The 24,320-nt window shown below is 47.7% G+C and overlaps 1 protein-coding gene across 1 annotated transcript in view; it reads left to right on the forward strand.

The window, feature by feature from the left end:
- The first annotated feature begins 13,702 nt into the window (after positions 1-13,702).
- LOC135812885 (transient receptor potential cation channel subfamily A member 1-like) overlaps positions 13,703-24,320 on the forward strand; it is a 39,995-nt gene continuing 29,377 nt past the window's right edge. Inside the window, exons 1-7 of the mRNA XM_065326104.1 lie at positions 13,703-14,200; positions 16,756-17,036; positions 17,739-17,952; positions 18,380-18,555; positions 20,474-20,581; positions 21,466-21,574; positions 22,320-22,420. Coding sequence (XP_065182176.1) covers positions 13,966-14,200; positions 16,756-17,036; positions 17,739-17,952; positions 18,380-18,555; positions 20,474-20,581; positions 21,466-21,574; positions 22,320-22,420 — 1,224 coding nt within the window. The 5' untranslated portion in view covers positions 13,703-13,965. The remainder of the gene's footprint in view (positions 14,201-16,755; positions 17,037-17,738; positions 17,953-18,379; positions 18,556-20,473; positions 20,582-21,465; positions 21,575-22,319; positions 22,421-24,320) is intronic.

The raw sequence follows: 24,320 nt of genomic DNA on the forward strand, positions 1-24,320 counted from the left end.
GAGTTTGTGCGTTTCCTAATAAAGTTGTGGCCCGTTTTGGATGTAAATTTTCGCATGTTGAATGTTGGAGGAAGTGCCTCGTGGCTCGTATTCTTGAAGTCGACGAAAAATAATTCATACAATCATGTAGGTTTGGACTCTTGAGGGGCTAGCTGCCGCTGACATCCAAGCGCTTTCGCTTTCCTGACCTCGTGGTCAGAGCAAGTGCCAGTGCATGGAGTGGAAATTCCGGTAGTGGTTTCTTTTGTCTGTTACCGAGATGAGAACTGTATTTTCTGATGATATGTAACTGAAATATCTTGAGGTATGGCATTCTATCATCGCAGAAAAGTAGAGAAAGATGATTTCCCAAACCAAGCTACCATCGTATTCAACGAGTACACTGTAGAAACTGGTCACTGACCCGATCAACTGACAACTACAAAAACAAAATCGACATCGTCTAAAAAGGGCAAAGAATGCATTATATTATGGCGGTGCGTGCGTGCAGGACCATAAATACAAAAGTTTAAAAAGTGCCAATGTCGAGGATGATGCCGAGTTTCATGAGTCAACACACCGGAATTTGAGAAATTGAACATACTTCAGGCCAGGTTGTACACAAATACGCTTCACGTCTACGATCATGTTGCCGCCAAGTCGTGGCACCCCCCTCCGGAGGTCGCGGTCACGATTTGAAACGTGGCCGCGACGTTTTGGTCAAGTTCATGCCGTTGCCATGCAACTTGGCCGCATGGACGCTGGTTTTGGTCGCAGTGTGAGCGCGCCCTAAAAGAGCATTGCATTGTTGTTGAAGAGCCTGAAGTTGGTGCTTCTACTGAATGCTTTAGATCTTTTTGTCTCCAAAGAAACTGTTCACGCAGCATTTGTCACGTTAGGCGTGCTTCTAAAGTACTGTATCACTGTGCCTGAACAGAGATGGTGTTGGTTGGTTTACGGGCACTGGGTCACCCATAGCATACGCGAGTAAGAGGGTACAGAGTCCTGATCGGCTGGACATCATCTCTCACCCAGTCTCAGTTTCATACTTGTTTGTTAATCCTTTTTCTTCTAGTTGATTGTTCCGCAATTGTTCCGCAACCTTCTAAGTTCCTTTTCTTCTACTTTACAATTTTTAAATTCTCCCTAAAGGATTTCCCTTTCGTGTTTCAATCTCGCTATGGAGTTGTGGAGCTAGCGATAGGGACCGGCGGATTCTGCTCGAAAAGGTGGCAGATTCTGCTCGAAAAGCAGTGAAATTGGCAGAACCATACCAACCTTATGGCGGGCAATTTCTCGGATTCTGCTCCATTTCTTTATCCACATACCAAACATGCATGAAACTTACCAGAAAAAAGTACCGAATTCTGCCAATCTTTCTGCCGGCAGAATCCGCCGGACCCTAGCTAGCGAGCTGTGAAGTGGCCGCTACTTGCACAAAGGCACATGCACCCAGCTCCCTAATAACGTTTGATCCTCGACCTGGTCTTTGATCCCACACTCAACAGCCTGTGAAGAACAATACTCGTTCCCTATCAGGCATGCTGGTATTGTACGTCATACATGTATGTCGCACATGTATTGTACGTCAATGGCGTTATGCTAAATAGACAAACTCTCAACCGCTGCTGTGTCCTGACAAGTACTGACTGTTGTGCGTCCCTGCGTGGTACTGGACTTCACCCAGTGCACCGAAACGCGTGCCTTTTTTTCTACAAAATCCACCTGAATAATGTAGCACTATTATTTGACTAGACCGTACACGAGGCACAGAGCTGCAGCACGCATCTGCTTTCTTGTTACTAATTGTTTCATGGCAGATGATCGACGACAATCTTCAGACAACTGATAACAGTCATGCACAGCTAGCTACAGTGCTGGTAACTGAAATCATGCATGCAGTTATTACGTACGTAATACGTCGCACATGTACGTCAATGGCCATGATGCTGAATAGACAAATTCTCAACCTCTGCTGTGTCTGAAAAGTACCGACTGTTGTGGGTCTCTGTGTGGTATTGGCCTGCACCGAAACGCGTGCCTTTTTCTATAAAATCTCCCTCGACACTGAAGTGAATAATGGAGTGGTCTCCGCCGTGTAACATGCTGGCAACCAAGTGTACGCTTCTTGTTGGCTGAGTATTCGAAAGAAACGAGAAGCAATGTTCTCTCGAACTTCGAATATTTCCGAAGCATGTTTTAGGCTTTAATACCGGTATTATTTTCTTTGTGTCTTGCAATGTGGCTGTCCGCAGCTGACCCTGCACTGTGGTTTTGCTGTTGCAAATGTGAGGTGTGAGAGAGAACAACATGACGTCATTGTGTTCAACAATACAAGGTTTATCTAATACTGTACATGCACTGTACATGTACATGTAGCAACAACAATGACATACGTACATGCACATGACACTCTACAGAGCTAGAGCAGAACAACAAGGACATTCAACTCTCAGTTTCAGTAAAAAAATGGCGAAAGGTAATCTTTCAATCCGTGATCGTTCACTCGACTATGGATTGGACCTGGAGGCTGACGTTTTGGATGTTGGTGAACATTGTCAAGTTCTTGCTAGCTGAGGCTGTCCTGTGAGACAACTGTATCGACAAAGTGGTCTATGACGAGGACGAGCAAAGATACATGTAGCACTGAAACCAAAACGACCCGAGTCGCACAAGGGCAGAGTACACAAATGCACGTAAGCCTAAAGCAGAGGACGGAGGAGTTCCTGAGCGAATTGTTAGTTGTGTCGGCTGGCAAGATAGTGAGATAACTGGATTGTCACACCGTTACTACTACATGTAGGTGAGAATTTCATGACGGTGCATACTGCCTACTGCAGACATCCATTATAATTATAGTGTCATTGAAGGTCAACATTGACGTGATAAACGATGGTTTGGGGACTCATTTGCTTCATCCCCTTACTTCCATACGGATACATGGACACTCCACAGTCACGTACACTGCCATTGTGGTCGCGCACGAGCCCGATCGTTCTACAGCTCGACTTCACCACCCAGGACTGAGGGAGGACATGTTTAACGTCAATCAAGCTCCTCGTATTTGTCCATCGTTGTCCTTTCTTCCCAGCTAGCTCCCTCTTCACCAGCTTCTTCCTGAGTAGGGGGTTACCTTCTGCAAGCACCATTTTGGCCCGGTCCTGCGGGTCGAGCGACCATACAGTTCAGGGGCGGATCCAGAGATCTCTACAGGGGGGTTCCGTTTTAACCAAAATTGAACAGCCAAAATATTATGGAATCAAATGTGCGGTTGACACTTGTAATAACGACAATCCGATTGTGTTAGTGGGAATCGCATGCTTTTAAAACACACTACGGACATAATAATTATTATATTTTTCCATCATCGACCACACCACAACTGCGCTCTCCAGCCGGCCTCGACACGTAACCAAAGTCGTTGCCACAGCACACCACCATCGCTGGAGACTGAGTCGGAGCGCAGTTGTGGTGTGGTGGACGATGGAAAACCTGTACAGGGCCAAATGCTGCTGTTTACCCTACATTGTATTATTAAATTTTAGTACGGAAACATAATCATATACATGTATGCAATCGACTGGCACACCGGTTCAGTGAGGGCTTGAAGACCCTTTCAACTGTTACTTCTTGTAAAGATCGAATATGCAAGCCATGGGTACGTTGAGAGCCAGGAATGCCGAAATGACAACTACAATTATAAGTTACTTTCCCTGTCCATTTGTACTTTCGGAAATTTTTGGCATTTTTACGATGCGAAATGCTCTATAGTCAAAGGACAAGAGCATCGTCTTCACTTCAGTGACAGAAACAACAACAGCGAAGCAGTGTCGACAATTTTACAATCCTTCCAATGTCATCTAAAACACATCGCTGGCGCAGCACTCCGTTCCTGCGGAGGAACAACTAGTGACTACTGCATGCTGCAGCAAGTAGAGATTACTGACTTTGCTTGGATGTCGGAGCCCTCATCTTCTGAGGAGCTTGAACTCTACGTGTACGGTTCGAAGTTCGTTGAAGAGTGTCAGTACTCGGAACATCCTTTCTCTTCTGCAAAAAACTTGTCCAAGGAATACTGACCACACCACACCCATCCTGAGCAGCAGTGAATGACAGCGCCAATGGAGGTAAGTTTGGATCGTTTCGAAAGATTGATTGATTGATTGATTGATTTTATTTTACTTCGCAAGTTCAAACGGGTTCCTAGCCCAGTTATATGAAAGCGAAGGATAGAATTTGCCAAAATCCTAATGAGCAACAGCATAGGCAATATTATCATAGAAGTGGAGTACTATGCGAGCGAGAATACTGAGAAGAAAGGAACATGTCAAAACCTGACGAAACACAACTTATTTCAGGCATACATAAGGAAGGCAGGCTAGCTTAAAATCTTGCAATCTGGATACGGTGCGCACCTCTTTAGGCAAACTGTTCCACAGCAATGCTCCTGCGGTGGCGAATCTCGTTTGGCCACACCGACTGCGAGCTGGCTGGCTGAGCAGACCATTGGCATGCTGATGGCGCGTACTTCTGCGGATGCATGCTGCTGGTTTGAGAAGCTGGGCTAGAGCAAGGCTAGTGGAGTCATTTAGACAACGCCAGATGAAGATCACGAGCTTTTGCTTGAAAAGTTCAGTGACGCAGTCAAAAAGGAAACAACCACCCAATGTTGTCTACAGACCAGTGTCCGTTTGTAAATCACTAACGTGAACACCAGTCAGTGTCTGCTCCAGCGCCGGGTGAGCCGGGTAATCCACCCGGTTGGGGGCGCTTGAACCCGTTTGAAAATATAGTACCGGGTCACCTGTGACCCGGTTGGTACTTGGTAGATCCTGTCCTCTCTTTTCTAAATGCGGCTTATCCATTCGCCTTTATATCATTGGGCCTAGTTCCCGTTTATTGTCCGAATTAAAATAAACCAACCGATCAGGTAAAGCATGTGACTCGGCTGGTGAGACAGCGCCAGGTACATGTGTACCCGGCTCCCACCCGGTTGAAATGGTTGCGCCAGGTACACGTGTACCCGGCTGTCCTACAATCCTAGACAAGAGCAGACACTGCCAGTACAGACTACTATACGTACAGTATCGATCCACCGCACGCGAGTGCACTGACGTCTGACGATGTAGTCATAACTGACTCAGTGACTGCACTGACTGTGATCGGACGTCGACGGACGTCCTTTTGTGCACACATGATATTTTTCGATATTTTCTCAGCCGCACACTTTGCAAAATTTAGGGGGTTAATGGTTCCATGGAACCCCCCCCCCCCCCCCCCCCCCCTGGATCCGCTACTGCAGTTCATCGGCGCAGTCCTGAGAACCAGCTCCCGCCTGATCTCCGTTCCGAGCCCAGCCACCTTCAGTTCTGTGTCCTACTAAAAGCGCATCACAGCTCCGTTTACATGCTTTTCGGCTAGTGTGTTTCTGTGGTATAGCGGACTGAAGAATAGGAAACGTGTTTCGCAATGGTATGATGTTATTTTGTATATACATGTAGTATATTCCCATTCGGTTTTTGCTTGAGTGTAGCCCTGAGGTTGACTCACTTATTTAATTTCTACCTTTCCCCTCTCCATATTTCAGTCCACCACCCTCTCTCTCTCATTCCCTCTGTCGTCCGCATGTACATGTATAAAAGGTGTGGTGCGACGTTAAAATAAACTTCTAAAACAACAACAATATGTACACATACATGTCCATGTAGTTGTGTTCAGTAATCAGCCTCATGAGGTAAATACCTGTATCAATTTTTACTGATTTAAAAAAAAAGTCCCAACAAGATGTCATTACAATCATTGTCCTGTCCTGTAGAGTCACTGCCGCAAAAGGGTCACGTGATCCCATCACTGGGAAACTTGAGAAGAGAGAGAGAGAGAGAGAGAGAGAGAGAGAGAGAGAGAGAGAGAGAGAGAGAGAGAGAGAGAGAGAGAGAGAGAGAGAGAGAGAGAGAGAGAGGCCACGACGCTCGATGACGCTCCAGGTGCACGGGTAGTCGCATCCGCTTGCCGCATACCGTAAAGTCGCGGATAAAAGCCGGGTTTGCATACAAGCACATCGCGGATAGAAGCCTGAAAATCAAACGGGTCAATGCATATAAGCCTGTCGCGCGTAGAAGCCTGGCTTCTATGCAAGCGCGGATCGGGTAGGTCAAGAGTGCATGCGCTATGTACAGTGCATAGTAAAACTGCCGCCATACCGGTAATCAGTGGTAAATCTACGCGTGTCGCGCGTAGAAGCCGGGCTTCTATGCAAGCCCGGATCGGCCGATGTGCATACAAGCCTGGCAAAAATATCAGTGGTGCAGCATAGTTTGCATACAAGCCTGGTTTGCATTGAAGCCTGATGCAGAAAGCGGCTTATGTGCTTATAAGCCCGGCTTTTATCCGCGACTTTACGGTATGCACACGTGCTGGAAGACTGAGCGCTCCTCTGCTGTTGGTCTATGCGCCACCCTTGAACAGCGATGCCTGCCCCGTCCCCGGACATGGGCACCGCGAAAGCAGCGACCACACCTGTCACAATGCGCGGCACAACATCCCTCCGCCGGTGCCGACGTTCCGGTAGTTCCAGGTGGCACTGCGGCATCCACCGTTGAGGCACACACATGCAGGACCAAGCCACCGCGGCTTCTCAGCCACCGCCCACACCGCGCGCACTGACTGGCAATCATTGTACATACATGTACATGCATGCTTTTTTCCACAGGTACTACATGTACATGTACATGTTGTTGGTTTGACAGCATGAAACAAGGTAGAGGACACCGTGTTCGGAAACAATGACCTTACTACAACCATCCACGGTTGGTAGAGCCCCAGTCCGTGGGGACCATCTGAACCATATGGGTGTTGAACCCGGTTCTGACGCTCATTATGCAAGGGGAGTTTTAGACTTCTCCTAACGTCAGTCGTGTATTCCTTGATCGCTCCTGGATGTCGCCCTGATAGTCATAAATAAAAGTAGCCATTCTAATCTGAACTTAGCAGTTGCGACTTCGGCGGTAATAGTCATGCAGTTGATTGTTCCAACTAGGAACACACGCTTCTTGCCGAACTTGACACTTGACTGACCCACGACTGCCATCCGAAGCTCACGAGGAGCACGTCGCACCTTCCACTCGGCAAACCTGCAAGAAAGCACCACTCCCTGCTCAATACACGGTGTTTCGGGGAATTCACCCCTCATCAGTTGAGCTTGAGTAGGCTGAGGAAGATTGTGCCTGAAAACTTTAAAAAGCACCACTTATATACTGCTCTCCAGGCCAAACCATCAGCAGGAATAAAAACTTACAGAGATGCTTTGTTTGCAGCGCGACAAACACTGGATGGCAGTCGTGAGTCAGTCAAGTGTCAAGTTCGGCAAGAAGCGTGTGTTGTTGTTGTTGTTGTAGAAGTTTATTTAACGTCGCACCACACATGTATCCTTTGATACATGTGGACGACAGAAGGAATGAGAGAGGGAGGGGGGACAGAAGTATGGAGAGAGGAAGGGTAGAAATAAATAAGCAATCAACCTCAGGGCTACACCAAAGCAAAAACGGAATGGGAACATACTATATACAAAATAGCTTCATACATATATTGCAAAACACGTTTACTATTCTTCAGTCCGCTATACCACAGAAACACACTAGCGGAAAAGCATTTAAACGGAGCCATGATGCGCTTTTAGCAGGGCACAGAACTGAAGGTGGCTGGGCTCGGAACGGAGATCAGGCGGGAGCTGGTTCCACAGGACTGCGCCGATGAACTGCATGGTCGCTCGACCCGCAGGACCGGGCCAAAATGGTACTCGAACGAGGTGATGTGCTGCTCCCCGAGTGCGGTCACCAGTAACTCTCACGAAGAAGCTGGTGAAGAGGGAGCTTGCTCGGGAGAACAGACAACGACGGACAAAGATGAGGAGCTTAATGTTAAACATGTCTTCCAGGGTGGTGAGGCGGAGCTGTTCAAAGATCGGGCTCGTGCGCGACCACGGTGGCAGACCGAAGAAGCCGCGGATAGCGCACTTCGTTAGACGTGTGAGGGGCTCCATGTTGCCAATTTGAAGTGACGGATAAAAGGCGTTGGAAGCGTACGACAACCTACCCTGGATCATCGACCTGTAAAACAGGATCTTTGACGCCAGGGTGAGGCTTCGGCGGCTCCGCCACAGCGCACCTACTGACTTCCGCACCTGCTGGATTGTGTGATTGACGTGAGGCTCCCAGGAGAGCTGCCCATCTACCATTACGCCCAGGTACCGCGCTTGTTCCACAACTGCAAGGGCTGCATTCCCACAGCGAATTCGAATGTTATCTGTGTCAGGGGCTGGGCCTCTTGGGGTAATCAACAGAGCTTGCGTTTTCTTTTGGTTCAGCATTAGTCCGCGGTCCTCCAACCACTGCGACAGGCCAGTGATGGCTGTGCTTAGAGAAGAGCACACTTGTTCGCAACTGCCCGAGGCTTCAATTGCAATGTCGTCTGCAAATTCCTGGTTTGTGACCTGCTGGGGCAAGCAGCATCGAAGGTTACGGATGTATAGTGTGAACAGGAGGGGGCCGAGGACGGATCCTTGCGGCACCCCTCGACTGCATGCGACGTATTCCGAGCAATTTCCGCCCACGACTACGCGTTGAAGCCGCTCACTCAGGTAACTAGTGAACCATAGCTGGACAGCACCGCCGACCCCAATGTCGGATAGCTCCTGTGCCAAGATGGTGTGTTTGACACAGTCGAAAGCCTTCGACATATCCACGAATATCACACCTGTGAGTTTGCGCTCATACTTCGCTTTCAGCCAGCGATTGACAGCTAGCACAAGAGCGTCCTCCGTACTGTGGTTCTTCCTGTACGCGAACTGCGAGTCAGGGAGAATACTGTGATCGGTCAGAAAGGATGTAAGCTGAGCTTTGACGATCTTCTCGAGGAGGCGAGAAACGACTGGTAGTAGAGAAATAGGTCGATACGCAGTAGGCTGACAAGGGTCAAGGCCGCCACCTTTGAATAGCGGCGACACATTTATAGCAATTTTAAACTGACGGGGAACACACCCCTGACATAACGAAGTATTGAAAATCATGCTGAGCGAGGGAGCCAGTATTGATGCCGAGTTTCTCAGGACAATACCCGGCAAGTCATCATGTCCAGTTGCTTTTGACGCGTCAACGGACTGGAGAAGGGCCGTTATGTCCTCCGTCGAAACAGGCGCAAATTCCGTGAATGCTGGTGCTTCACGTTTGGCTGGTGCGTTGGCGCACAGCGCGTCTGGTCGTCCAGGGTCATGTACAACTTCGCCAAAAGTTCGGGAGAGGATTCCAACAGGTACTTGTGGTGGGCTTGAACTTTTCGCTCGTCCAGTCACCACGTTTATCGTATTCCAGAGCTTCCGTCCATCCTTTCCGGCCGACTGTAGGCGAGCTTGAAAATACTGATCCCTTAGCCTCCGATCTAGCTTGCGCGCGGCTGCGCGGAGAGTGCGGTGTTGCTCTCGCAGGCGGACATCGTTTGGAGAGCGTGAAAGAAGTCGGTGGGCCTTGTTTCGTTGACGCACAGCAGATACAAGTTCAGGACACAACCATGGGCAAGGTCGGCGCCTCGGCTTACGAGGAGGTTGTAAGGGGGCGTGACGATCTAGAGCAGTAAAAACCTTTGCGTACCATTCACTTATCATTGCATCAACATCATTCGACTTGCTGAAAATCTCAAGATTGCAGTCCTGCAAGTCAGCGTTAAAATGCTCCCAGTTTATCCTCCACACTCGCCTCTTTCGAGATGCGACTCGTTCGGACTGCCGGGTGGCGACGATAATGTTGGCCACAAATGCGTAGTGGTCGCTGATGTCACACTTGATGACCGTGCATGTTCCAACTAGAGAGTTAGGGGCGAGGAGCAGATCTATTAGGGTGGAAGTTGATGCCGTTACTCTTGTCGGTGTCCGGATGTGGTTTTCCAGATCAAACCGCTGGAGCATGGTGTGCATCCGGCTGTGTCCCGAGCACATGTCCACATTGAAGTCACCAATGGCGACCACGCGGTTGTTTCGTCGCAAGGTTAGATTGTTCAGACTGATTTCTAGGTCTTGCCATACTGCAGCAGTAGTGGAAGGCGGAAGGTAGAACGTAGCGAGGGTGATGGGTTCACCGGATTCTGTCTTTAAAGTGAGTATCAGATTTTCGATTGTGTCACTCTCGAATTCAGCGTGTCTGGAAACAGCCAGGGTATCTCGACTGTATACAGCTATACCGCCACCAGGTCTGTGCCCGCGATCGCGCCTAAAGAGTCTATAATGAGGTATATGAATGGATGAGTCAGAAATCGAACAATCAAGCCAAGTTTCAGCAATGCAGAAGATTGTGGTAGTTTATGAAGTTTTGGATTTCGCCTAACTTCTTTCTAAGGCTGCATACATTCAGAAAAGCAAGTTTACAAGACTTCTGTCGACCGGCAGTAGCTCTATGTAATTGTGGATTCATTTAATAGATCTATAAGGAAGAACTACATCTAGAAACTAATCCAAAACCTAAAACAAAAAATACACAGGCAGTTCAAGCATACTATTTCAAGGTGCAGTTCACTGCACCACTTCATGACGGCTCCTACCGCGGCCGTCGTCACCCTCACACTCTTCCTCCCAGTCCGACCCGGTACCATAGAAGTCGTCTGTCTTGGTGGTCGGGCAGACAGCCTTCGCGGACAAGTCGGCACTGGATGATGCGTCACTCCTGGCTCCTCGCTTACGCTTCCTCTCCATGGAGTGCTCCAGCGCACTAAAGCGGTTCGCGACAGAGGGAAAAGCGGAGGCGGTTTGTTGCAAGATTATTGGAGAAAAAGTAGAACACTTTCCACCTGCGACGTGCCAATCTTGCACCGGGGTAGGGACAGAAGATCCAGGAGCTGGAGTGGAAGTTACAGCTGCTTCAGTACCGGTTACATGTACTGCATTTGTATTGGACGCAAGGCTATTGTTGTGTTGCTCGTGGTCGTTAGAAGATGCAGCCACAAAAGGTTTCTGGGGAGTTGTGTTGTCTCCTTTACCACCGGGTTCAGTTACGTGTCCCGCGGCAGGTGGGACTGGTACGGCTGTGGCATGGTGTTCTGAAGCTCGTACTGTCACTGCCTCAGGTACCTGGATGACGTCCTCCGTGCTTGGGCCCGCACTGGCCGCAGTAGCACTGGCCATACTCAGCGTAGATGTAGGTTGCTGTGCTTTTGTGCGTGTAGTGGGTATGCTAGATACACTAGGGAGGTTTAGTCCCACGTAATCCGTGGGTACTTTACGTGGGTGTACCACGTGATACTCAGTGACCCACGTACAGACGTTTTCTGATTCACGACATACCGTGTATGGAGGCTCACCCACGTTCCGCCAGAACGTGGGTGAAAATCAGAATGGAGCGCATTGTGCGAGCTGTGAGGGTGCTCAGCTGAAGAAGTTTCCGAAGCACGAAATCAAAATATTGGATGGGCTTCTTAGGCCGGGGTAGCTTCGTCTTTGACCAGGTTTTGGCCTTTCGCTTCATGCTTTTGTTTGTTCCGTGTGACTAAACACAACATTGCAACGTGGGTGCCCTTCATCCACTTTACGTGGATCACCCACGTACGCGTTTCCGTTACGTGGGAACTAAACCTCCCTAGTGTCACCGTGCTGGGATGTGTTGGAGTTCACTTCAGAGTTCGAACCTACGCAATTCGTACGGGTACTCCCACGTTCGCAGGTCAACTGAGGTACAGAATCTGAAGGTTCAGAACTAGAGTTACTGTTAGTACGACTTGAACTTTCAGGCTCTCTGCCCGCCCTTACTTTACACTCTCGTGCTTCATGACCCGTTGTGCCACAGCGCCAGCACGTCTGGGTCTGCCCCCTGTGCCACACCCGCAACTTTCTCTTCCCAACTGTCACACACGACGGTACGGGTTTAGACAGTACGATATTAACGTACCTGATTCCTGTCTTGAAGGACGTGCCTTCGAAGCTGATCTTGCCGTGTGATGGCGGACCAATGAGCTTGCCGAAAACCGACAAAGATGCCGAAAGTGGGCCATCAGGCATTCCGACAGGGCAACCAAACACATGGAGCTGAGTGGAGCCCTCGTCGGGGAGATGCAGTTCCAACTGCTCACCTCGTATGCAAAGTCCCTTGCTCAAAACCGTCTCGCGCTGAGCTCTACTTGAAAGTGTGACTTGGCACCAACCAGGTTTCCCATGCAGATCAATCTGCTTGACAGACTCTTTCACGTTTAAGGAATTGCCAGACAGTTCCTGCAGTATAAACTTATGGTCAGAAGGCCAATCTTTCGATACTTTGAAAGAAAACATGGATGGAGCAGGAGCTCCAAAATTTGCTCCTGCCTCCATCGCGTACGGTTTGTGTACTCTGTGTTCCTAGTTGGAACAATCAACTTCATTCTAATCTGAATTGTTTTAGCTCCTTTCTTCTTCCAATTTCGTAGTTAGGTAGTAGGAATGAGCACAGTGCAGTCGACAAAGCAACTATTCAGTTGAGCAATGTTAGGCCCGGGAACTACGTGATATGCGACTGAGGTAGAAACAATGCGTGGTAAACAATGCGTGGTAGCCCTGTAGACTATGAAAAGATCAACTGGCGTACTCAAAGAAGCAGCCAACCGCGGTCGGCGAATGCATTGGCGAACCACAAAAATGAAGAGCAGCCAACGGAGCCATCAAGAGCACAGATGTAATTTTCATTGAGGCCCAAGTACTGGTCGTGGAAACACGGATGAACAGAATAATAATTAGGGAGTCCATCGAGATTCGAGAACGGCGCCCGGAGATCAATACCTCCTTCGGATGGCCATTGAAGGCGCTATCACCCTCACAGTGAAACTGCTAAATCTTGCTGTGTCTGTACAGGATGGTACACACAATGATCGTGGTATACACCTTCGTACACACATTTCCTGCGTGTTATCTGCTGAGCTGTTGCATACCCACTCTTTCACTCATTTCTCCTTGTCGGTTGTACATGCAAATATTATTTAATTACTTCGAAGTAAGACAAACCCCCTTTTATTTAAAAAATAATTATTCCCGGTATTTATATTTACACGTACAATCGATAATCATGCATGATAATGTATCTTTCACATTCTTGCATTGCGCACACTTACTGTCTTTTGTCGTCCGCCATGTATATCTACTGACTGTATACATATCACTGAGTACAATGAATGTAACTTGTAAGTACATGTAATTATTTTGTTTATCAAAACATCACCCATACCCATGGCATGGGAATGATGGGATGGACCCCGTACCGACTGAGTCTGTGGCGCAGGTGGTAAAAGAGGGAGAACACCATCACCATGATCACCGATGTCCGTGCCTTGCACCATGTGCACCGTGCCTTGCACGGTTGATCTACGGCCGTGGCAGCCGTCAATCATCAAGTGCTGGAGATCCTGTAGTGTAGGGCCTATCGCTAGCCCCTGTTTACTGACAGTCTGTGTAGACCAATGAAATGGAGAGGGCTATCTAGCGCTAGCCTAGCCATAGTAATACTACTAGTACTGATAAAGTACCGGTAGCGATATCGCCTTGAACGCTGAGCTGAACTGAAGACAGTGAAGTGATCAGGGTTTCGTTTGTACAATTGTAGCACACATTTTATTTTGGAGTCGACAGAGCTAGAGAGTAGAGTGCTACAGTACATGACTGTGCAGTGCACTGGCCACTGCCGCTAGGTGCAGTCTGTCTGCGCTAGTCACCATCATCCCCATCCATCTGGGCACGGCCGGGCGTAGATTCCGCACGCTCGGTTCGAGTTCGAGATGTCGTCGGTGATGGACACACCTTGTATTTGTAATCGCACGCAGATGCGAATAATTATTATTTACGTCCCCTAACATTTTTATAATAATTGCTATCAAAAAGAAACTTTCTCTTGGATAATTTCAGATTGTAGAATACCTTTCAAGGCCTTTGTTGCAATGAAGCTGTCCGGGCGCTAGTGTGTTTGGCCGGTATTTGAATTATCGAGAAGGATGTCGCGTCGCGTCCGAGGCGGGGGCGCAAGCCGCTACTCTCCCGGAGTTTTAGCCGCTTCCTCGCCGAAAGTGGCTATCCGGCGCGATGGCGCAGAACAGCGTCAAATACAAACTGGAAATGCTGTTGGTAACACTGCCGCAGGCCGTCGCGCTGTCTTGCAGAGAGATATTAGCACGGTTGAGCTGATGCACTCAGTCTCAGGTCCAGCCACTGCCCCGCCTAGTAAAGGAGGTACGTATGGAGTCCTGGAAATGAATGGAGCTTGTGCAATGTCCTCTAACAATTTTAATTTCTCAAGGTACTGCTGAGACGTCCACTCAGTTTATAACTGTGCCTCCATTTATAGCGTCATTTGACGATGTTTGGCTTATTTCCCCCTTGAGGCAACAAGTAGAGGCGGAAAATGCAGTCCACTGAAGATCATAATAACTCTGTCCCTAAAACGGGCTCAAGCTACTGATAGATGCCAAGATGAGTTTTTGAAGTGATCAGCCAAGTTTCTCTTCACATGTTTGGTTTCAGCGTGATACATGGAGGAGACTGGCTGGTCACTCCTAGATCCTCGCTATCATAGGCCCTGGCCCAAAGGATCTAGGAGGACAGGCTCCCTGAAAACATTTAGTATGACACGGCACAGCCTCCAGCAATCAATTAAAAGCATGTGACTTACTCAAGTGGTCACTTCTCTCTGTGCATGTGCTGTGATGTACATACATAGAGTGAAGTGGTGGGCAGGCTTGGGCATCTGCTAGCCACAATGGTGGATACTTCCCGCAGCATGAGCAAAATTAATAATTCCCCATGGCTTACTAATGTAATCTCATTATGCTGTGTCATGCACTGCAGCACGGCATGTACAGGATATGACAATACATACATGAGTACGGGTGGATGGTGCATCTCTGCATGTACATAATACTGTTGTGGATCGCACATTACGAAAATTAATGGCTCCTCAGAAAGATTGGCACCCCCCCCCCCCCCCACATGACACCCACCATGTACCATGTATACGCCCGTTGCCAAAGAAGCACGCAAACTGCAAATGCTCTGGAAGTGAACCCACAGATTTCCTCTTTATAGCAACGATAGCGGATCTGATTCTGAATAAAACAGATCAAGGCAAGTGCCAGATAACTGTCTTATCCACACAACTGGCGAAGCCATGTGAATCGCCCCCCCCCCTCCCAATGCACACCTGGTCTACGCCACACGCAATATATCGGAATAGGACGGCCAAGACAGTTACCTATCGGCACCCTACACTTGCTGGGGTAACCAATATAGACAGCGTGTTGCTTTGATAGAAGCAGACACTAGATGCACTGGTACCTTGAAGTGAAATTGGAATTACTTTACGAACCAGCTTCGGCTACTGAGTACTGGGAACCGAGGGCCAACAGAAATACCAACAACCTCGGCCATGAAAGCTATACAAAAAAATGTAGTAACAACACACTGGATTGTGGAGCCGAAACTGCTAGTCCAACTTCCAAATGCTTTGCCAAGAAGGCAGTCTTCCGATAGGTTGGCAACACACACACAAACAAACACACACACACACCACACACACGCACACACACACTCACACACACACACACACAACTATGGTATTGACCCCAAATGCACTGATTTGGAAAAATTATATGCATATTCACCCACCCCATGATTACTTTTAAAAGTTTACTTTATTTGGCTGACCGTGCTACTGTAAAATGCCCTCCGACACCACAGAGCTGTCCCTGCTAGAAGTTGCGGCAATATTCTTGAAAGCTCGAGCAAGAAATTGCGGCAGAAAGCAGCAAAAACATGCGGCGAAAAGTGCGGATGCACTAACTGCATACGTGTAGACATGTATCAATGTGTTCCTAGGTATAGCGGAAAAGATGCGGAACTTGCCAGGAATTCACGGAATTCATAGCGGACTAGGGCCAAAATCACAAAATTTGTTGCATCCATTGGAATCGCTATTTGCGCGGTAGATCTACTCGCGACTAGTACGAGTCGTACTGTGAAAATAACGTACAGAATCATGAACAAGACTGCATGAAAACTGCAGAAAATGTAGAAAAAAAACAAAGAACGCGAGAAACGGGGGATTTTGCAGAAAATCGCGGATTTGGGCCGAAATCGCCAATTTGCTGCATCCGTGGAATCGCGATTTCCTTGAAGGACAGACTGAGAGTACTAAACACTGATTGAAAACATTGTGTCGGAAGATAATGATTCCATGGGACTATAAAGGTATTGGAAGTGGTATTTGAAACTAGGGTTACCCTTCCTCGTACAGGGTGCACATTTAGCACCAACAAAGTACGGTCTAACGGATCGAGTGGACACTGAAAACAGTCAGGTGGCCTTGAAGTTTTTGCAAGCGTTTTCTAATGCTACTTCGAAGTACAATGACAGCAGTACTTTTTCTTCTCTTCTTGCCAAGTAGTTGATTTGTAGAATTCATACAATGGTAGTCCGATTTGGTATGACACAAGGTCGGAGGTCCTGTTTTTGATAACTGAGAGTTCCAGTAACATGAAATGTGGAACATACTGCACTCGCTAGATCAGAAGCCCCTCTCGAATAGAACCCCTCTTGAATACTACCCTCCCCGTCCCCCCCCCCCCCCCCGCAACCATCGTCTGAAGTTAGACAAGCCCCCGTTGAATAGAAGTGTGGACTATCACTCACGAAGCATGAACAGTGCTCTTCTGAAAGGCGGCATGCAAGAAATCGTTATTAAAAAACTTTTCCGGCTATTTCTTGTGTTGTGTTTCTTGCCTGTGTGTTAGGTGATGTTCGATTGGCATCGGTTGATGAAACTTCATTCACTGCCACGGACTTTTCTGGGCACCATCAGGCGAACGGCAAGGGCTCGTTTGTACGCAGACGAGTAGCCAATCCCGGTAGCCCACCTTTGGGCGATTCTGATCGTGCTAACGTTGACGACAGTCGCATTGCAGTGTCGTACCTCTCACAGAATGTGAGCGCTGCAGGTACAAACGGTGCTGCAATGTCACTCCGTGATGTTCCACCCCAGAATACAAGCAAGAGAGACTCAGCTATACATCAGGTCAGTAACTCAGGCTCTATACGGCCTAGCAACTAGAATATGTAATCTTGCTGTGTACTAAACACAGGGTCAGGAACTCAGATTGTATTCTCCCTCTGTATAGCTATCAATGGAGTTGTGAACGTACATGTACCATTCGGCTGTTCAACAATGCAACAAACTCTATCTATAGCTTCTAGAAAATGTCATCTTGCCGTAGCCTGTACTTCGTATACCGTTTGACACGGGGTGGTACAGACTGGGTTACCAACGTCTGTTGACTGAAAACAGACACTGGTAACACACAACATGACAAAGTATTAGCAATGAAAAGCACTCAGTGAATACTGCACAGTTGGCTGTTACTGTCCGACACTCCATTGATACCTGTTGCTGTGTGGCCTTGTTGCCTGTGGACTGGTATTGGTGTGTGTGTGTGTGTGTCCTAAATGTGTACTTCAGTAGATCGGAGCGGATATACAGTGTATTGCCGCGTACCAATACTCTGATTGAACTGTGCATATGATACAGTGGCGTTTTGTGAACAGTCTATCACAAAGCAAGTGTAGGTGTGCGGCGTTACAAACATGCTGCAGAAGTGAAAAAAGAAAGAAGAGATTTTGGTAAGCAACCCATGTGATACTATAGCAAGAAAGCACTTCAATAAATGGTGCATGGTTCATGCTGCTGACACTCTCTGAATTTTCCTGTCATGGTGTGCAGGCATCTCGAGATGGCAAGGTGGAGTTCCTTCGCTCAGTGTTAACACATGGTGGTGGCGGCGGAGGCACGGATTTAACCGATTCAGGCGGTGGCAGTATAAGAAGGTTGCATGATGTGATCAACAGTTTGGACGTTCACAGCTATGCTCCTCTGCATCATGCCGCACGTTACGGCTATGTGCACATAATCAACTTGCTCCTAGACCACGGCGCTGGTAAGTGTGGAACAATGTCTTGCTCCTCTTGCTGATTTCATGTGCCTCTGCTCTGCTCTACTCTTTCTTTCGGCTTGTTTGTTGGTGGTCTGTCTATAGCCTCCCCAACTCCTCATCTCTGTTTGTGCTGTTTCATTGGTGCTGACCGTGGTTTTATGCCAAGATACTGGTGCTAAGTTGTGTTATCCATGTGAAGTGTATAGGTCACGGTAGCCATAGATTGTAGAGTGAGAAATGTTTGAGTGATGTGAGTAGTAAAAAAGGAGAAGGACAAAATGGTACGAGTTATGACTAACTGTCCACCAACGTAACCAGATCATATACAGTCAGTCTGTACGACCATAATTTACCATAATTAAATTGGCTCACCATCTGAGTTCAACTTTGCGCACCTGATATGAGTAGTGTTTGCATTTTGATTATGTAGTTGTCGATGTACAGGGAGATGAGAGCCGAACGCCATTGTACTTGGCGAGCAAGTACAATCACGCTAGTGCTGTGACAGTCCTGCTGCACAGAGGTGCAGACTTACTACTGGCTGATGTGTATGGTCTGCTGCCCATGCACGTTGCAGCACGTCGAGGTCACTGCCAAGTTGTGCAGGTGAGGAATTGCATTATGACGTCAGTATGATGTCAGTATGATGTCATTTGTCCTTAATTGACAGGAAGGACATCCATTTTAAATTAAGTTTTAAAGGTGAAGGTCGGAGTGATAGGTACTTCCTCCGTTAACAAAAAACTTCGCGATGGATTTTGATGAATATGAAAACGTCAAGAACAGTTTCTATCAACTGGAAATCAATGGGCGAATGTAGTTCAGCCTATGTACAGCGCCTTTACAAGAGAAACTGTTGGCGGAATGAACAGAGTTCAGTTTGCGTCGCTTTCGCTCAACACATCTTTGACCCTGCGTCAGTGTCGTCATTTGCTGCACACGAGTCGTCATCTCTCTGGAGTCGTTGTTCAGCTATTATCAGCCTTGGCTTGGCTTCTTTGATCATACTCCACTGAACATTGGTGATGCCGCCATCGTTCAAGTTGGCTTTCAAGCTGCGTGATCGGCTGCAGTGGCGATTACTCGTTTCCACCAGGGAGTCATAAAATATATTTCCTGACTCGCTGGCTTCATCTCCACTCTTCAGAACGCCGCGATACGAGGAGTAAAGGCACAGCTTAACTGATTCCATCCCTCGGATGGCTGCTCCTGTCAAGTAATGAACGGCAGCGGCTAGCAAGTCCCGTCGAGCTTCCTTAGCCACGAGACTCACGTCGGACTGCAGACTTCTAAAGAATGCATGATCAGCAATCAAATCTGGGCTTTGCGCATGTTGAACAAGAACTTGAATTCAGAATCACTTGATAGCACCATGCATTCGGAGCAGCTGTGTGTTCACTCGCACATTGTGCGGGATCGCTACTACGTTATATCGCTCTCTGTGACTCTCAAACTCAGTGCTGGACAGGCCAAGCAGCGCATTATGCCCTCCGAAAAAATGGTATTTCAGTTTCGCTCGCCATGGCTGCCATCACCTATGTTGCAACAGCGCAACCATCGATTCCGCTCGGTTTCTTGTGAAAAATCACTTTCCTTGCATCGTATCTCGTCATGGCAGGGCCGAGAAAGTGATCGCGACTCATTTCACGCCAGTTTGTGCGCAGACCAGTCCCTCAAAAATCCATCACGAAGTTTTTACTAACGGAGGAAGTACTAGTAACAGCATGGTTGGCATGGCAAATGTCTAGGGGCAAGGTTGCTCCTCAGTACATTGGACATTTGTTAGAATGCATGTAACCTTACTGTTAGTGCTGCGTGCATGGTGTACCGGGTTATGGCCGCGCTGTTCACTGGCGTGTGGCACGTTTAGTAGAGCTGCACTACATTGTAAACTGGTAGTTGACAGTTAGTGGGTACACTGGCCCAGTGTGTGGACTGCTGTTCCATTACAGCTACGCTCGGCTACAACTGCCGAATGCTGGATTGAAATATCGTTATATCGATATATCGGTCGTTAGGCTAACGGTGTTATCGTTAAGTAGTTTTTGCATATTGCTTCAGCCCTAGTCAAAAAGAAAAAAAAGAAAAAGCAAGCTTGTTGATGATGCACAGTAAAACTTACCCTAACCGGAATCACTTGCTGTAGAGGAAACTGCCCTGATATGACAGATTCCCTCTCGATCCAGGGATGCACATTCGATCCACAGCACTTTGGTGCATGAACATGTTTTCCGGTCAGTACACGACTCCACTCGGTACAGGGTCCGGCAAATCACAGGTTTACCGTACTACGGTGCTACTCAATGAAATCCGATTAAGGCCGGTGAATACCACACCAGCCCTAGACCTGCGAACACTGTGATGTGAACTGCTACAGGGTGCAAACTTGATGATTTGTGCCATCGGATTTCATTGAGCAGCACTATCGTATGGTATTGGGTGTTGAATCACCATTGAATCTTATCAATGCTTCTTACTGCTTATTGTATTCATGTGTTTGTGTGCTGTTGTTACACATATGCAGTGCCTGTTAAAGGAGGGAGAGAAATGTGTGAACGCATGTGACAATAACCACATGTCCCCGCTTCATCACAGCTGTGTCTCTGGAAGTGTGGAGACAACGCAGCTACTGGTAATGTACAAGTACATGTTAATTAACATGTGCCTTCGCAAACTGTGGTGGCTAGGGTCTGGGTATGTGCGTGTTTGTCCGCTGGTTATGCTTGGATCTAGTTGGGTGTGGTATGGTGACCGTGCGTCTGCAAGGGAGACGACTTGACAAGGTTTTGATGGTACCGCATTATCTCTATTACAAGCCCAGTCTCTTGGAGAAGCCCAATGTCTATTATAAGCACACTCAAAGAGGGCTTCGAAGATATACAAGCCCAGTCTCCAATATAAGCGCCGGGCTGATAATGGAGAACTACATGGATCATGTCCATGCATGTTTGATGTCACACAATATCACATAGTACACACATTGTGGCACAAGTCCGTGATCCCAATATACTGTCAACTTCGCTTATAACGACACTCGGCAGGGCATCAGAAAAGTCTCCTTATTCGCGAGGGTCGTTATACCCGAAGTGTCGCAGTTGGATGGGACTTTGCTCTGGGCATGAAAATTATGTCGTTATTCGCGAATTGTAGTTATATCCGCAGTCGTTATTAGCGAAGTTGACTGTACCAGGAAGTACAAAACTGCCATTCATGGTATCTGGTGGGAAACTTTGTGCTATACTGGTATAACAACAAAATTAACCAATGTACTACATGTACCAGATGGATTAAAAAATATAAGCCTGGGATAATGGAGATACACACTGTATGCAGTGTATAAATTGTATGTTTTGGGAGAGGGGTGGGGGAGGGGTGGAGGGAGGGTGGGGGTGGGGGGGGGGGGTTGGGTAGGGGGTGGAGCGGTATTATGTATGCTAAGAATGTGTACCGCTGTATACCCATGATGGGTGTTCAGAAATATGTTCTCCTGTGGTTTGTTTGTTGCCACCTGTGCAGTTGAATCAGAATGTGAACCTTATGCTGCGCAACGTCAACCAAGAAACCCCGTTCCACCTTGCGGCACTGGAAGGCCATGAGAACATTCTCAAACTCTTTGTTGACAGGGGTAAGAGTTGCCTGCTTAGGGAATACCCCCCCCCCCCCTCTCCAACCCCACCCCTCCCCCTAGAATGACTTGATCAATAATGACTTGATGAAACGCTCACTCACAGCCGATGCTGTGCGCTCGCATAGAGAAACATGCAAATGCAGAAATGAACTATGAGGTGCACATTCTATGATTCGTCCATATCGTTATCTAGCCTGAAGGCAAACTATGCAATGGATGCAGACCCTTTTAAAACTTGTACTAGAATTGTAGGGCAGGTAAATAGGATGTACTTGTGTTCATGCACACTTGTCTTAGCACAGTGTTATTTCATCATAATAATTATCGTATTTGTCTGCAGTCGACTCCACTTATAACGAACTCGCATATAGTGAATTTCGTGACATAGCGAACCAATGTTCAGGTCCCTGCTTGAACCCTTTTTAGTGAACAGTTTCCGTTTATAATGAACCATATCTCGTAGGGCTGCATGTACACTAAGTGCAATCATGCTGCCACTGGCTACATGCCAGTCATGACGACTGGATTGTGTTGCTTGTATAGTGTGAGTGCATTTCGGCTAGAAAGATTTACAACTCCGGCTGTAGAGAACTAATTCTCCTACACAATAGTGTTCGTTATATCAGGAGTCGACTGTATATGCCTTGACAGATTTTACTCTACCATGTTTTGAGACTTTTCAACTCTCTCTCTGTGTGGAGCATGCAACACCCGGTTGTCCATGTTTTTGGGTCATGCCCAGTGTCTGCAGGTGACAGCATATCCATGGAGATACTGATGTTGACGACGGACAATGAGGGCAATGCCTGTGTTCATCTGGCAGCACTCAACGGTCACACCGAGGTGAGCTGGAGGCAGCCTTGCGGGAAACCCTAGTACCATACATCTAGTTTCTTTCGAGAACAACTGTCATGTGTGAGCTTCATGTAGGGCTTGATGACACCAAGGGTAAAATAATTGATATCCCTTATAAACAGAATCAGCTGAAGCGGCATGTTACAAAAGTTTTATTGAGATGTCACGAACAAATTCTAGGGAAAGTGGTGCTGGACAGAGATATAACTGTGATGGAAATGTAATGTGAAGAACAATAATAATATATTCTCTGTCCACCCTGCACTCGCTCGTTGCGCACACATCCGCACACTCACTCATACGTGTACACCACTATTGAACACGTGAGCATTGCCAGTGGGGGCCACCACAGCACAAAAGAGAGGGGGCCACCACAGCACAGCGCCCCAACTTATTGTCTTTGCACACAATTCCGTGGTCATGACTATACAGAACCATTGCCTAGTCTAAAAAACTCCAGCTACGTACAACCAGAAAACCACGCCCGACCATTATGCATCCGCACACTCTAGAATAATCAAATCACTAGAATAATCAAAGCGATGATATTTGAAATTACATGATGATTACTGGGGTGGGTGGGTGGGCACTCTCACTCAACTCTCCGCACAAAGACAAAAGAGGCCGACCCTGCACTCGTCACCTCCTTTTATCCCACACCGTGCTCCCTCGTACCCGTTCCCGGATGGACAAAGAACACTACTTCTCTGCTAATTCTTGTACTGTGACGTCAACCGCAGAGAAGTGACATATAAACTATACAACCTTCGTAACACGTCGCTTCAGCTGATTTTGTTTATTGCCATCCTAAAGCTGTTGTCACCTCGCCGCCTGTTCAAATATCCCTTAGAAAAGTAACCATTAATTTAAGGTGCATTGTGTTGCCATGGTGCTTTCCTGTGTTCTGCTTCTTTACCTCTCACTCTTTCTCTCGTCTCTGTCTGTCTCTCTCTCTCTCTCTCTCTCTCTCTCTCTCTCTATCTCTCTCTCTCTCTCTCTCTCTCTCTCTCTCTCTCTCTCTCTCTCTCTCTCTCTCTCTCTCTCTCTCTCTGTCTCTCTTCTCTCTCTCTCTCTCTCTCTCTCTCTCTCTCTCTCTCTTCTCTCTCTCTCTCTCTCTCTCTCTCTCTCTCTCTCTCTCTCTCTCTCTCTCTCTCTCTCTCTCTCTCTCTCTCTCTCTCTCTCTCTCTGTCTCTGTCTCTGTCTCTGTCTCTGTCTCTGTCTCTGTCTCTGTCTGTCTCTCTCTCTGTCTCTCTCTCTGTCTCTCTCTCTGTCTCTCTCTCTGTCTCTCTCTCCTGTCTCTCTCTCTGTCTCTCTCTCTGTCTCTGTCTCTGTCTCTGTCTCTGTCTCTGTCTCTCTGTCTCTGTCTCTGTCTCTGTCTCTCTCTCTGTCTCTCTCTCTGTCTCTCTCTCTGTCTCTCTCTCTGTCTCTCTCTCTGTCTCTCTCTCTGTCTCTCTCTCTGTCTCTCTCTCTGTCTCTCTCTCTGTCTCTCTCTCTGTCTCTCTCTCTGTCTCTCTCTCTGTCTCTCTCTCTGTCTCTCTCTCTCTGTCTCTCTCTCTGTCTCTCTCTCTGTCTCTCTCTCTGTCTCTCTCTCTGTCTCTCTCTCTGTCTCTCTCTCTGTCTCTCTCTCTGTCTCTCTCTCTCTCTGTCTCTCTCTCTCTGTCTCTCTCTCTCTGTCTCTCTCTCTCTGTCTCTCTCTCTCTGTCTCTCTCTCTCTGTCTCTCTCTCTCTGTCTCTCTCTCTGTCTCTCTCTCTCTGTCTCTCTCTCTCTGTCTCTCTCTCTCTGTCTCTCTCTCTCTGTCTCCTCTCTCTTGTCTCTCTCTCTCTGTCTCTCTCTCTCTGTCTCTCTCTCTGTCTCTCTCTCTCTGTCCTCTCTCCTCTGTCTCTCTCT

This window comes from Sycon ciliatum, chromosome 3 (assembly GCF_964019385.1).
Source record: "Sycon ciliatum chromosome 3, ocSycCili1.1, whole genome shotgun sequence".
NCBI classification, from domain to species: Eukaryota; Metazoa; Porifera; class Calcarea; order Leucosolenida; family Sycettidae; genus Sycon; species Sycon ciliatum.